The sequence below is a fragment of the Narcine bancroftii genome, chromosome 3 (genome assembly GCF_036971445.1).
Source record: "Narcine bancroftii isolate sNarBan1 chromosome 3, sNarBan1.hap1, whole genome shotgun sequence".
NCBI lineage: Eukaryota > Metazoa > Chordata > Chondrichthyes > Torpediniformes > Narcinidae > Narcine > Narcine bancroftii.
In genome coordinates this window covers 9,181,202-9,197,236 of record NC_091471.1, presented here as the reverse complement: position 1 = coordinate 9,197,236, position 16,035 = coordinate 9,181,202, and the positions used below count along the sequence as shown (strand labels likewise).

The window sequence follows — 16,035 nt, the reverse complement described above, 5'->3', positions numbered from 1 at the left end:
GCGCCACGTATATTGATCTGAGCTATGTTTCTGATCAAATGTGACTGTCTTCGCTGGCAGGTAATTGAAGAGCTGTGGGCCTGGGGCCAGACCCTGAAGCAGGCCAAGTGAGGGACGCCCGCAGTGTCCCGCTCGATGCTCTGGAAAATCGCCTCTCACGTTACAGTGCTCGACAGAGGTTGTTCTTCGCCGCCACAGAGGATCTCTGCTAACCACGTTTTATTTTGAGGTGTGTCCATTGCTAGTTATTTAGATGACACAGACAAATCATTAAAAGATTGCCTGAGAGGTGGTAAAGAGAATTCCAGGTATGCTGGAAATACAGCAACTATATCGGCATCTTAAATGTTCGGTTCATGTTTCTGACCTACCCCCCCCCCCCCCCCCCCGCAATCATTTAAACTAGTAGTTTTCAAACTTTTTCTTTTCATTCACATACCACCTATGCCATCGGTGCTCTGTGATTAGTAAGGGATTACTAATGTGGGTAGGAAAAGAAGTTTGAGAACCACTGCTCTCGACCCAATTGTTACTGAAATATTTTGCTTGAGAATAATTGCAATAGGCCCATTTCCCTTGGAGTTCTGAATCCGTGCACATAACGAGTCAATTAGGGACGATTAAAACAATGGTTTTCCAACTTTTTCTTTCCACTCACATACTACCTTAAGCAATCCCTTACTAATCACAGAGCACATATTGCATAGGGATTACTTAAAGTGGGATGTGTGTGGAAAGAAAAAGGTTGAGAAGCACTGTTTTAATTCCTCTGTTTAGATGCTGGTCGACCTATTATGTATTTTCAGCATTGTTTGTTTCTTTATTTTATGTAAGTTCAATGCCCAGTAAACTCCATGACACAGAAATTCTGCAGATACTGTAGCTCAATGCACACAAGTCCTGGAGAAACCCAGGAAGTCAAGCAGCATTCCTTATGTAGCAAAGAAACAGATCTAATGTTTCGGGCCTGAGCCCTTCGTCAGAATATGAGCAAAAAGCAGGCAGGTGTCTGAATAAATTGGTGGAGGGTGGAGGGCTAGTAGGAGGAACACAGGGTGGGAGGGCAGAAGAGGAAAAAGCTGATGTGATAGGGGAAGGGGCTAGCTCTCAATGGAGAGGAAATGGGTGGGGAGCAGGAGGAAAGGAGACAGGGATAGGGAAAGAGAGGGAATCAAGGAAGGGGCCTAACAAAAACTGCAAGTCGATGTCAATGCCACCTGGTCGAGGGAAGATGAGGTGTTGTTCCACCAATATGTGGGTGATCTCAGTTTGGCAGCGCATGTGGCCATGGGCATACACATCAGAGTGGGAATGGGGTGTGGAATTGAAATGGGTTGCCACTGGGAGACCCCCCCCTCACCCCCATGACAGCAGGGAGAAGGTACTCAATGAAGTGATCTCGCAGTATGTGTCCTGTCTCTCTGATGGGAGCACAAGATGCAGTAGACGACCCCTGCAGATTGACCAGTGAAGTACTGCTTCACTCGGAAGGACTTTTTGGGGGCCCAAATGATGGTGAGGGAGGAGGTGTGGGTGCAAATGGAGCATCTCCTGTGGTCACAGGGGTAGGTGCCAAGGGGACGATTGGTGGAAAGGGATGAGTGGATGAGGGAGTCCTGGAGGGAGCTGTCCATGCAGTGAGAGAAAAATAGAAGATGGCGGTAGGATCACGTAGTAGGTGGCGGAAATTGCGAGGGATAATATGTTGAATGCATAGGCTGGTGGGGTGGTAGGTGAAGACAAGGGGAAATCCTATCCCTCTTTTGTGGGGTGGAGGGGGGCCATGGGAGATGTGTGGGAACTAGAGGACATGTGGATAATGGCTGTGTTGATGACATTAGAGGGCAGCCGCATTTTTTGGAAAATCTGGAATAGAAGACCTCATCCTGATGGAGATGGAGGAATTTCAAGAAAGGAATAGAATCCTTCCATGGTACTGCGTGTAAAGAGATGTGGTTGAGGTAGATGAGAGAGTTGGTGAATTTCTAAAAAAATGTCTGTCTGTCGAGACTTCATCTCCTGGGATGGAGGCAGAAAGATTGAGAAAGTGGAGTGTGTTACAAGCAATGGACCAAGTGAATGTCCTCCCCCTGCCTGCTTTTTGTTCATACCTTGACGAAGGGCTCAGGCCCGAAACATTGGTTATAGATCTTTGCCTCCTTTGGACCTGCTGAGATTCTCCAGCACTTTTGTGTGTTACCTACAATCACAGTGTCTGAAGACTTTTTTGTTTTACTTGGCCTTTTAAATCATTGTTTTTGACCAATTTTTTTACCAAAAACTGATCCTTCTGGTGGTGATAACTTGTTCTACCTGAAATCATCTTTTTCTTTAAATTATTTTATGGAACTGTGATGGTAGCAGGAAGTAGGTGAAGTAAAAATCACTTGGTCACACCAGGGAGAGAGCCAGTGGTCTGAGGTGCTGGCAGTGAAATGGAAAAGCTGACTCTGTTCCCAATCAAAAAGCATTCAAGGTTCCTTTTATTATCACTTAATAATATATTAAAAATGAAGCATACATGATATACTTTAACTTTTGCCATTATTATTATTGCCCGGGACCCCTTACAGTAGGATAAAAAGAGAGGCCCTTCGGAGTCATTGAGTGTCCATGGATTCACCTTCTAATGCTCCAGCAGCCTCTCCAGCCTCATGTTCATTCCTGCCCTGTGGAAATTTGATTCCACGATTGTATTTTGCCAATTTAAGTCACTTTCATTTCTCATTCTGCTGACGTGGGTAGAAGACTTGTGACTATCTCCTCATTACTGGAACCCTCTGCTGTTCCAAGTAAATATCCTTAGTGCTTTTGTCCAGAGTGCATCAAATTTAAATTTTGAAGTCCAGCATGGTAACAGGCCAGTTCAGCCCACGAGCCCGTGCTGCCCCAATTACACCCAATTAACCTACAACCCCTGATACGTTTCAAACAGTGGGAGGAAACAGGAGCCCTTGGGGAAGCCCACATAGACACAGGGAGAACGTACAAATTCCTTACAGGCAGTGCGGGATTCGAGCCCCAGTCCTGATTGTTGGCGCTATAACAGCGTTGCGCTAACTGTGCCACCTTCAGAACCTGTCCGTTTGCTGAGATTTCATCATAAGAAAGTGGGAATAGACCACCTGCACTAACATTCAGTATGATCTTGGGTGACCTGTCCACAGAATGATAATTTACTTCAATGTACTCCAGGCCTTCTCTCTGTGTGCCAGTACTCCATAACCCTCAATTTCTTTGATCTGTCTCTTCAATAATCTGGCCTGCACATTTCTGCAGGGCAGAGAAGACCAGACATTGACAACCCTCTCCCAAGATATTCCTACACAAATGAAACTGCCCTTCCCTCCCGTGCTGAGCCAAGAAACGTTGGTGGTGGATGGTGGTCGGAAGCAGGAACCCACTCCCTTTCTCAGGGGCCAGAGGGTAAAGTAACAACTGTAGCTATCACCCAGCTGAGATCATCTAACTAAGGAGCTAATCCCTACTGCACAATGCATTAACAAATTAAACCAGCAAAATATATTTTGGATTCCCTCAGAAGAGTGTATATTTTCCCAATTTAATCAGGGAATGTTGAGGATACATTTAATATTTCAGAGACAGCTTATGTGGCTCCTTAATACCAGCACAAAGGCCAACTAAGCTTGACTGATTACTGTGCTATTACCAAGCAAATCCTCTAAGTTGATAATAACTGCTTGAAATTAGTGTTAAACTAGAAAATCTGCAGATACTGGGGTCAAGTGCAGGACACAAATGTACGAGAGAAACCCAGCAGGTTACGCAGCATTCAGAGGAAGAGAAGGGCAGTCGACATTTCGGGCCTGGCCCTTCGTCAGGAATCTGGAAAGACAGGCAGGCTTCTGAGTAAAAAAAGATAGGGGTAGAGAGGAGGAGGAGGAGGGGTGGGAGGAGAAGGGGGAAGAGCACAAGTAAGAGGTAACAGGTGGATCCAGGTGGAAGAGAGAGCTACCCTTTGCTCCCTATCACTTTGAGCTGCTTTGAATTCTACCCTCCTATCCTGTATCCATCTCTTACCTGTTAGCCTGTGCTCCCCCTCTTTCCCTTCCTCCCTCTTTTTCTCTTTCTTCCTTTTTAATCAAGCATCGACCTGTTTCTTTCCAGATTCCTGTCAAAGGGCACAAGCCTGAAATGTTAATTAGCTCCTCACTTCCTATGCACCAGACCTATTATTTTCCATAATTATCCTTCAACTAATGGCATTATGATCACTTGATCCAAAGTGTTCCCCTGCACGCATTTCCAACACCTGTCCTGGCTTGTTCCCTATCAGGAGATCCAGTTGAGTTCTCTGTATATTGATTTAGGAAACTTTCCTAACACATTTGACAAATTCTAACTCATCCAGCCTTTTTATTGTATGGAAAGTTGAAATCACCTACTATCACAACTTTATGTTTCTTGCAACTCTGTGCACTCTCTCTCTCTCTCGCTCTCTCTCTCTCTCGCTCTCTCTCTCTCTCTCTCTCTCTCTCTCTCTCTCTCTCTCTTTCTCTCTATAACTTGCTCTCCAATTTCTACTGACAATTGACATTAATATGGCCATCTGTTTTCATTCCTATTCCACTCATATAGCCTCAGTTAACGAGCCTGCAGGTCTGTCCTGCCTGAGCGCTGCTGTGATACTTTCCTTGACTAGCAATGTCACCCCTCCCCCTTTCGTCTCTCCTTCTCTATCACGTCTAAAACATTGGAACCGCAGAACATTGAGCTGCCAGTCCTGCCCATCCTGAAATCAAGTCTCAATTGTAGCCACAATACCCGTCCACCTTTCTCACAATGCTCCTCGCTTTGAAATAGATGCAACTCAGAGCATTATTCCCATCATGTTCAACCTTACTATTTCTGACTTTGTCTGCAACTGAACAACATCTTTCTCCACAACACTCCACTATCAGTGCTGGGCTCTCTGGAACCCAAAGCCCTTGAACTCGAGTTTAAACCCCCTCCCACCCACGGAGCAGCATGAACAATCCTTCATTAACCTATTGAATGGAGGTGAGGCTCAAAGGGCTCTTGCTATTCCTATTCCTTCTGGATGTCTCAGCCACAATCCATGTTTCCTACACAGGATACTGATAATTGGGCACTTGGTTGTCACATTGTCAGTAAAGAGACCACTGGTATCTGTTGTGGAGATGGTTTTCGCCCTCACCATTGTGTCCCCTACTGTAATCACCATAAGCCACTTCTCATGCACATACCTAGGCAGTCGACATCAACTTCCCTCCTGGGGTTTGATTGCACAGATGCCCAACAACGCAAACCTCGACACGGAGTGCACAGTTCAATTCCACTGGCATGAGTCCGTGCCTGCATCCCAGTTCCCCATTCATGTAATACTTGAATAGGAACATAGGAAGTAGGAACAGGAGGAGGCCAAAAATGGCCCATCGAGCCTGCTCCGCCATTCAATACGATCATGGCTGATCTAATTTATGACCTAACTCCACCTACCTGCCTTCTCCCTATATCCCCTAATTCCTCTATCATGTAAAATCTGACCACAAAGAAGCAGAGAATGGGAACGATCACTGTGTCCGCTACTTCCTTGAAAACCATTCAGTTGGAAAAGATAGAAAGTGTTTAAAATAGGATTGATCCCACTCAAGCACTGAAATGAAAAGCAACAGGTGCTGAGCATATCGCTGTGTGAAGGTCTGGAGAATAGTTGAGCTGCATGTTAACAGTCCGGCACTGGACGAGTGGGCAAGTTCGCATTGTGAAAAGTTTATCCCGATGATATCGACTGGTTTGTTTTTACTTTCTTTGGATGCTGCATGAGCTGTTAATTTTGTCCAGCACTATTGTGGGAACTGCACCCAAATAACTGCTGCCCTTTGCTTGCTCTTTCCTTGAAGCCCGCATGAGAAAGACTGATTGAAAGGAAAAGGACCTCTCATGGGTAAAAGGTACCACCATTGCACCATTTTAAGGGTACTTTTCTCTATATCCTGCACTTTGCCTTTAGAGCAATGCACCCTACTTTCTTTAATTTAATGCACTTTTGTTGTTTTATTGAACTATCTGTTGCACTTAAGTACGGGTTGCTTTTCCTGGATAACGCACATACTAAAACATCCCACTGCATTTTGGTTGACAACAGACATTTTAATTCATTTCTCACTGTTGCTCCTGTTCCCCCCCCCCCCCCTTCAAAGTGCAGTGCACACCTTTATTTTTAAAGTGAGGTCTGTTTTTCTGTACCGACATTATGTTGGCTGCCCTCTTGCATGCTGGTGCCTTCCATTCCATTGGCTAACCCTTGTCAATTGTTCTGCGTGGAGCAGATTTCCAGATCCTCTAAATTCAAAATTCAAGATCATATGAGTGGGTTAAGTAATTTGCAGCCCCCAATGGGAATTCAGATCTTGCCATAATTTTGCTGTCTGTACGTGTACCTCCTTCCTTGGAATGATCAAGTTAGGAATGTTTCCCAGAAATAGGAGGGGAAGAGGCCATGCAGCCCCTCTACACTGTGCCATTCAAGCCCATGTGGCCACTCTGAATGGTCCCTAGCCCACATTGCTGTTTCCCAATTAGATCCATCTCAGCCTTGAATATATTCAGTGCCTTAGAGAAATGTAAAGTTTTGCCTTCTGTAATTTGTACTTTGTTTAAAGTGGGCTTCATTTTATTCAGAAGAAGTGACCCCTGCATTCTGTCTCCCATGAGACAAAACATTATAAAGCAACATAGTACAGGCCCTTCAGCCCACGATGTTGTGCCAACTTGTATAAACCTACTCAACAAACTAAACCTTCCCTACCTCACACCCATAACCCTCTATTTTTCTTGCATCCATCTGCCTGCCTAAGACTCCCTTAAATATCCCTATTGTTCCAGCCTCCACCACCACCCTTGGCAATGCATTCCAGGCACCCACTACCCTCTGTGTAAAAAAACTTACCCCTGATGTCTCCCCTGAACTTTCCTCCCCTCACCTTGTATCAAGATCCTCTGGTGTTTGCTACTGTCACCCTGGGAAAAAGGTGCTGGCTGTCTACCCTATCTATGCCTCTCATATGTTTATCTGTCCTTCGTTGTGGGCTGCGCAGTTAGTGTAGCGGTTAGCACAATGTCATTACAGCACCAGTGACCTGGAGTAGAATCCATTTCTGTCTGTAAGGAGTTTGTGCATTCTCCCCGTGACCTGTGTGAGTTCCCTCTGGGTGTGCCAGTCTTTCCTACCCTCCAAAATGTATGGGGTTTGTAGATTAGTTGGGTGGTGCAAGTTTCATGGGCAGGAAGGACTTGTTACTGTGCTGTGTTATTAAAATTAAAAATATAAGCAATGCTCCAGACGTGATCTCACTGTGTGGTTGTAGCGAGTTTTGTTCTATTCCTCTTGCATTAAAGTTTTTTCCACTTACAGAATACAACAGCAATGGTGTTAAAATGTTCCTATTTTTAGCATTGTATCCACGACGTCTTGAAGAACCACCTGTTAAATAGAGGTGATTTTTGTATCTGATAAATGCTTGTCGAGGGAAGCCAGCTCGTTATTCAATGCTCCACAGAACTTTTGTACTGAAACAAGTCTTACTTTTCAGTGAATGGATACCCAGCAATGGATAGTGGGTCAGAACAGAATGTGGTTTTCAGATATTAGTCCGTATTCGCTGCGTAAATGTTTTACCCTTTTGCACTGTTCCATATTTGATTGTAAAGTCATTGAATGGGCATGATGTCTCATTCTTGTATGGTTTTCTGAATAAAGAATGACTGGTTGACATTAATCTATTGAAGTTTCTCTTTATAGGTAGACTCCTATCTCATCATCTGTTGCACTAAACTTCCAATTTTGCAGGTCAATTATTTGGAGACTGGCCTGCAATTAAATTGTACCTTAAGGATCTCAAGAGTTCCAAAGCCAATAACTTGCTTCATTTTGGTTTGGTCAGAATCAAGCGTGGTTGATTCAATTTTGCTCAAGCGTGGTTCAAACCTGAAAGAAACATAAGAACTCCTGCAGACGCTGAAATCTTGAGTGAACAAAGAGAAGCTGGAGGGATTCAACAGAGACAGACAGCGTCCATGGAGAGAAATGCTCAGTCTCTGTTTCGTGTCGGGACCCTTCATTGAGTCTCTACCGTAAAGTAGTCTCAATGAAGGGTCCTGACCCGAATCATGGAATGATTCTCTCCATGGAATCTCAAAGTTCAGATTTATTGTCAGAGTATATACTTGGCATCACATACAACCATGAGATTCTTTTTTCCTGCGGTCAGGCAGAATTTATGCTTATCAGTAAACGGTACACAAGAAGAAAGAAATGCTGCCTATCCCGGGTAAGTGTGAGGTGATGCATTTTGGAAGGTCAAACTTGAAGGGAAAGTACATGATTAATGGTATGGTACTGAACAGAATGAAAGAACAGAGAAACCTTAGGGCCAAATCCATAGATCTCTCAAGGTCACCGCACAGGTTGATAGGATAGTTTAGAAGGCCTATGGGATGCCGGGCTTCATTAGTTAGAGGATTTAGTTCAGGAGTTGTGAGGTAATGTTGCAGCTCTAGAAATCTATGATGAGACCAGTTCTTGTCACCTCATTACAGGAAAAATATGAAAGCTATGAACAGAGTGCAGAAGAGATTTACCAGGATGTTGCCTGGATTGGAAAATATGTCTTATGAGACAAGAGCTGGGACTTTTCTATTTGGAGCAAAGATTCAAGATTCAATTTATTGTAATATCATAAAGACAGTGCAATATTAAATGAAATTTGTTTATGGCAGACAGATTTGCCATCGGCAGAAATTTGATAGAGGTATTTAAAATTATGAGGGAGATAGAGTAAATGTAGGTAGGTTTTTTCCACTGAGTGTAGATGAGATACAAACCAGAGGACATGAGTTAAGGGTGAAAGGGGAAAAGTTTAGGGGGAAATCGGAGGGGAAAATTCTTCACACAGAGAGTGGTGGGAGTGTAGAACGAGCTGCCAGCCGAAGTGGTGAATGCGGGTTCAATTTTAACATATGAGGAGTGCAGTAGAACAAAGGCATTAAGGAATTTTGGTACATAATTCCCTGAAAATGGAGTGACATGTAGATAGGGAGGTGAAGAAAGTTTTTGGTACGTTGGCCTTCATAAATCAGAGTATTGAGTACAGGAATTGGGATGTCATGTTAAAGTTGTATAAGGCATTGGCGAGTCCAAATTTGGAATATTGTGTGCAGATAGAGTAAGCTTTTTTCCATTGTGTGAGGGAGATTCAAATAAGAGGACATGGATTGAGATTGAAGGGGGAGGTTTAGATAAACATGAGGGGGAATTTCTTCAGTCAGAGGGTGGTGGGAGTGTGGAATGAGCTTCCGGCCAAAGTGGTAGATGCAGGCTCGATTTTAATATTTAAGGAAAAGTTGGATAGTTATATGGACGACAGAAGTAAGGAAGGTTATGGGCTGGGTGTGGGTCAATGGGACTAGGTGGGAGTAGGTGTTTGGCATGGACTAGAAGGGGAAAACTGGCCTGTAATTGTTATATCTCATTAGAGATAGACCTTTGCTCTTCTGGCTGAGTAGGATGAACCAGTGTGTGCTGGAGATCAGTCCTTGTCTCTTCACATGACCCATTAGTAGCAGTGAGCTCACTCTTTTAGTTCTGACAGGATCAAATTGGTTCAAGGAGTAGAGCCAACAGTAGTTTAGTCATCACTTTTTCCCACTAATCCTATCTTAACCCATTCTCCTTGCATTCCCCTCAGCTACCATCACGGTAACGTTCCACAGGAGCTCATTCAAGAGCATGCTGGCCAGCTGCATCACAGTGTGGTACAGTTGTTGCAGAGAAATGGATCGGAGATAATTCACAGGACCACAAGAGTAGCAGAATCACTGAAGTCTCCCTCCCTCCCATCGACATGATCTACCAGGATTGTTGTCATTGAGGACCCCTAGCACACAGCATATGTCAGCTGCTACCATCGGGTAAGAGATACAGGAGATTCAGAGCCAGCATGACCAGGCTGAGGACAGCTTCTTCCCATGAGCAATGAGAATGCTGAAAGACCAAAGGAACTGCTCACACTAACCATCTGAGACTCTCATATTCATAAAACTATTTATTTATTTGATTATATGAATACTTGTCCCGCATATGTATCGTTTGTCTGTATGTGTGTTACATCTGGTTGTGTGTCTGCGTGTTTTGCACTGAGGACCGGAGAATGCTGTTTTGTTAGGTTGTACTTATACAATCAGATGACAATAAACTTGACTGGACTTGACCTGAACTTCCTAGAGATACTCCCATACACTTACACATAAAGTGCTCAATTAACCCTCCAACCCGCACATTTATTAAGAGGAAACCAGAGCAACCCAGAGAAGACCCATGTGAGAATTGAACCTGGGTCTCTGGAGCCCTGAGATCGCAGTTCTACTAGCTGTTCCACCGGGACATTGTTTTCAAGTTCCAATTTATTATCTTCTGATTGTATATCAGATTCTGATATCTTTTCTTCTTTGGCTTGGCTTCGCGGACGAAGATTTATGGAGGGGTAATGTCCACATCAGCTGCAGGCTCGTTTGTGGCTGACAAGTCCGATGCGGGACAGGCAGACACGGTTGCAGCGGTTGCAAGGGAAAATTGGTTTGTTGGGGTTGGGTGTTGGGTTTTTCCTCCTTTGCCTTTTGACAGTGAGGTGGGCTCTGCGGTCTTCTTCAAAGGTGGTTGCTGCCCGCCAAACTGTGAGACGCCAAGATGCACGGTTTGAGGCGATATCAGCCCACTGGCGGTGGTCAATGTGGCAGGCACCAAGAGATTTCTTTAGGCAGTCCTTGTACCTCTTTGTTGGTGCACCTCTGTCACGGTGGCCAGTGGAGAGCTCGCCATATAACACGATCTTTGGGAAGGCGATGGTCCTCCATTCTGAAGACGTGACCTACCCAGCGCAGTTGGATCTGCAGCAGCGTGGATTCGATGCTGTCGGCCTCTGCCATCTCGATTACTTCGATGTTGGTGATGAAGTCGCTCCAATGAATGTTGAGGATGGAGCGGAGACAGCACTGGTGGAAGCGTTCTAGGAGCCGTAAGTGATGCCGGTAGAGGACCCATGATTCGGAGCCGAACAGGAGTGTGGGTATGACAACGGCTCTGTACACGCTGATCTTTGTGAGGTTTTTCAATTGGTTGTTTTTCCAGACTCTTTTGTGTACAACCTGACTAAACAGCCTCTGTCCAGACTAATGCTGCACAAAAGCACATAAAGATCACAGAAATTAACACTGGAAAATGAAGACTTCGACCTGAGCACTTTTTGGTGTATTTTATGGATTTTGGGGTGTTGGTCACAAAAATCACCTTCAAGTGTTCCTATTCCATACTATTTTTTAGATCTAACTAATTTTTGAGATTTCCTGTCATTTTTAACATGCTTCAAGCATGTCATTGAAAATTCATTTCCTGCATTCGCACTTGGGCTTCTTCCCTGCTGATCGTGGTGCAGTCAGCGACGAATGTGGTGAAAGGTTTCACCAGGACATTGCGACCGTGAAAAAGCAGTATCAGGGCAACTGGAATCCATCAATGCTGGCCGACTATTGTTGGACACTGACACGAACTGTTGAACAACACCAAATTTTATGTCTTGTTCCTGACAATAAATTCTGATTCTGAAAGGCATCAGATGCTGAGTACAAATGAAAATTATCGGCAAAATATTTTAGGTCAGTTGAATTAATGCAATATGCCAGCATTATGATGTGATTAAACATGCTTACTTCAATAAAAGTTAATTTAATGTTTCTCCAACATCCTACATGATAACAGTAAATCTGAAATTATCTTTGTATTCAGCTTGAAGTTGCCTTTCATAATCCCCAATTTCTTTTTAGGAAGCAAACCTTTTGAAAAAAATCATGTCATCAAATAAATTTAAATATATAAATATTTTGGATGATATACATGGTTACAGGATTCTGTTCATCAGCCTGTGGGAGGAAGCTATTTGCCAGCCTGGGAGTTCTGATTTTGATGCTCCTGTGCCTACTTCATGATGGTATTGGACCAAAGATAACTGTGTGGTGATTGGAAATAGTCCTTGAGCCCTATGTAGTCAATGCTCTCAGTGAAGTCATCAACAGAGAAAAGGGAAATACCCTCTTGGCTGTTTTAATGATCCTCTGTATAGACCTCCAGTCCGATACTTTGCAGCTACCACACCGCACAATGATGCAGCCAGACAGGACACTCTCAATGGTGATCCTGTAAAATGTTGTCAAAATGGGGTCCGATAGCCTTGCCCTCCTCAGTGAGGTCACTGCTGCACCTTCTTGACTAACGAGGAGGTGTGTTGTGGTTCCAGGGTAGGTCGCCCTTTATCTGTACAACTTGGTGCTCTCCACTCTTTCCACGACAGAACCATTGATGTGTTGTGGAGAGTGGTCAACCTTCGTTCTCCTGGTCCACAATCATCTCCTTTGTCTTGTTCACGTTTATAACACGCTCCACCAGAACTCATAGCACTGAAGGGTTGCAGCAGTGCATCTTGGTCCAAAAGCAGCAGTGCAGGCTGCTGTAGGCAACTTGGAAAGTGAGTTTCTGCTGCTGGCTGCCATTAAACACTAGGGGGCAGTGATAGCCCAGACAACATCGTTTTGCCAATTGACTTATGAATGCATGTGCTCAGAACAGATGAGACCACTAAGGTCACAGACAAGGAAACCACAGGTCTAGCTTTAGCTATGATGAGCTTATTGTCACCAAAACTAGGCTGTCAGGCTGCAGTTATACCCCAGAATGTTTATTGTCAACTGTCAGGGATATTCTTCCCCCCCCACCAACCACCCCCTATTCTTTTTAGATGAAGGCAACTTGTTTCAACTCATCACAGATTCATCCACAGATGGGACAGGAGGTGCTCAACAGGCCAGGGGAGAGCTTGAGAGGATGGAATGCCCCACCTGCTCCTGGCAAAGGCACTCGAGGCACTCCCTTCTCCACAGGGCCTGAGATTCCCACAACAGAATTGTATTTCATAACTAGGAAGCTCTGCGTTCTTGCCCAAAGCACTTTTCTTTGTCCATAATCTTAGGGTAGAGAGCCTTTGTTCACAAGGCTGCTGACAGACACGGTGGTCATTTGCTGGGTCTTAGAGGAACACAAAAAGTGCAGATCTTGAGCATGCAGCGAGCTGCTGGAGGAACTCAGTGGGCCAGGCAGCATCCATGGAGAGAAATGGTCCATCAATGTTTCAGGTGGGGGCCCTTTCTCAAGACTAATGTAGGAAGGGGATGTATCGACATCTGCCCTTCGATTGTGGGTATACGCATAAACCTCCAGTCGCCAACCATTTTAATTCCTCTCACCACTGCCACACCGACATGTGGGTCCTTGGCCTCATTCATTGCCAAGGTGAGGCTGAGACTGAGTCTGCCCGCACATTGGAGGAACAATACCTCATCTTCCATCTGGGCGTCCTCCAACTGGATGGCATCAATATTGAGTCCTCCAGTTTCCATTGGAAAACCTGCCCCCCAATCTTCTTCCCCATGTCTCTATTCCTCTAACACCCTCTACTTCTCTCTCTCTCTCTCTCTCTCTCTCTCTCTCTCTCTCTCTCTCTCTCTCTCTTCTGCCTCCTTTCACAGAGTCAAGCTCAATTCTCACCTTTCCTCCTATCATATCCAATTAACATCTTTTGCCTGTTGGTCTGGACTCCTCCCCCTCCCATTTTCCCCCATTGGCTCCCCAGTGCCTGTATTTTTTCACTCATACCTTGAAGAAGTGCTCAGGCCCGAAACATCAGTAATATATCTTTACCTCCTATGGATGCTGCGCGACCCTTTGAGTTCCTCCAGCATCTCTATGTTTTGAAGTTAAATGGAAACCTGAGAAATAACAGATCATATTCCTCCTGGACGCCTTAACCTCTCCCCCCCCCCCCCCGACTTCTCTCTGTTTCCATCTCTTCTTTACTATCTCCCATTCTTACTTTTCTCTGTAACCTTTCCCCACAGCCCAGTTTGCCTGCCTCTCCACCTCTCCCAGCTTCTGCCCAAAACCCTTTCACCTCTCTCACCCCTCCCAACTCTTTCCACTCATTCTTTGGCTTGGCTTCGCGGACGAAGATTTATGGAGGGGGTAAAAAGTCCACGTCAGCTGCAGGCTCGTTTGTGGCTGACAAGTCCGATGCGGGACAGGCAGACACGATTGCAGCGGTTGCAAGGGAAAATTTGTTGGTTGGGGTTGGGTGTTGGGTTTTTCCTCCTTTGCCTTTTGTCAGTGAGGTGGGCTCTGCGGTTTTCTTCAAAGGAGGTTGTTGCCCGCCAAACTGTGAGGCGCCAAGATGCACGGTTTGAGGCGTTATCAGCCCACTGGCGGTGGTCAATGTGACAGGCACCAAGAGATTTCTTTAGGCAGTCCTTGTACCTTTTCTTTGGTGCACCTCTGTCACGGTGGCCAGTGGAGAGCTCGCCATATAACACGATCTTGGGAAGGCGATGGTCCTCCATTCTGGAGACGTGACCCATCCAGCGCAGCTGGATCTTCAGCAGCGTGGACTCGATGCTGTCGACCTCTGCCATCTCGAGTACTTCGACGTTAGGGGTGTAAGCGCTCCAATGGATGTTGAGGATGGAGCGGAGACAACGCTGGTGGAAGCGTTCTAGGAACCGTAGGTGGTGCCGGTAGAGGACCCATGATTCGGAGCCGAACAGGAGTGTGGGTATGACAACGGCTCTGTATACGCTTATCTTTGTGAGGTTTTTCAGTTGGTTGTTTCTCCAGACTCTTTTGTGTAGTCTTCCAAAGGCGCTATTTGCCTTGGCGAGTCTGTTGTCTATCTCATTGTCGATCCTTGCATCTGATGAAATGGTGCAGCCGAGATAGGTAAACTGGTTGACCGTTTTGAGTTTTGTGTGCCCGATGGAGATGTGGGGGGGCTGGTAGTCATGGTGGGGAGCTGGCTGATTAATATGGTTGATATCACCTCTTCACACTTTAATGTTGATGAAGGACCCCGGCCCAAATGTTGATGGGCTAGTTCTCTCCACAGATGAGCTGCCTGGCTCGCTGAGATCTTCTAGCAGCTCTATGCTTTGCTTTTCAAGTTCAAGACAAGTTTATTGTCATCTGATTGCACAAATGCAGCCCGATGAAACAGTGTTCTCTGGTCCTCGGTGCAAAACATGCAGACGCACAACCAGACACAACACACATACATAGAAACAAAGCATATGCAGGACAAGTTTTCATATAAATAAATAAATAGATGTTGTTTCATGAATATAGAGTCTCGAAGGGTTGGTGTGAGCAGTTCGTTTGGTTATTCCGCATTCTTACTTCCAGTGGGAAGAAGTTGTTCCTCATCCTGACGGTACTGGCTCTGATACTCCTGCACAGTATTTCTTTCCCGACAGGAGCAGCTGAAAGATGTTGTGTGCAAGGTGGAAGGGGTCCTCAACTCTTTTGCATGCCCTCTTCAGACAATGATCCCAGTAGATCTCATCGATGATGGAGGTGGGGGGGGGGGGGGGGGGAAGGTGAGTGATCCTCTCTCCGCCTCTTGTAGTCAGTGGATTGAACTCCAATCCAATTCTCTACAGCATCTGCACCATACTGTGATGTTTCCACCAGGACACTCTTGCGAGAGCTCCTGTAGAAGATTGACATGATGGCGGCCAGTAGCCTTGCACACGTCAGTCTTCTCAGGAAGTGCCAGGTATGTTAATTAGAGAGCAGATGCTGATCTTGGTTTGCCTTTCCTGCCATGAGATTTGGCAGAGACACCACAGGTGGTGTTCTGTAGTACAACAGGTAGAACCTTCCAGCCACCAATCCCGATGCATCTCTCATGTTAACTATGGGCAGTATGAGTAGGGCAATGTTATCACAGTGCCAGTGACATGGGTTTGAATCTAGCGTCTCTGTAAGGACTTGGTACATTTTCCCCGTGTCTGTGTGCGTTTTGCAGATTGCTCCGGTTTCCTTCCACCCTCCAAAATAGTGTGGAGTTGGTAGTTTAATTGGGTGTAATTGAGTGGCACGAGTTTCATGGCTGGAAGAGT

General features: G+C 45.3%; 1 protein-coding gene across 1 annotated transcript in view; it reads left to right on the top strand.

The window, feature by feature from the left end:
- npm1b (nucleophosmin 1b) overlaps nt 1-7,763 on the top strand; it is a 152,039-nt gene extending 144,276 nt beyond the window's left edge. The window contains exon 10 of the mRNA XM_069923487.1: nt 61-7,763. Within this exon, the coding sequence (XP_069779588.1) occupies nt 61-111 (51 nt within the window). The 3' untranslated portion in view covers nt 112-7,763. The remainder of the gene's footprint in view (nt 1-60) is intronic.
- The last annotated feature ends 8,272 nt before the right edge of the window (nt 7,764-16,035 follow it).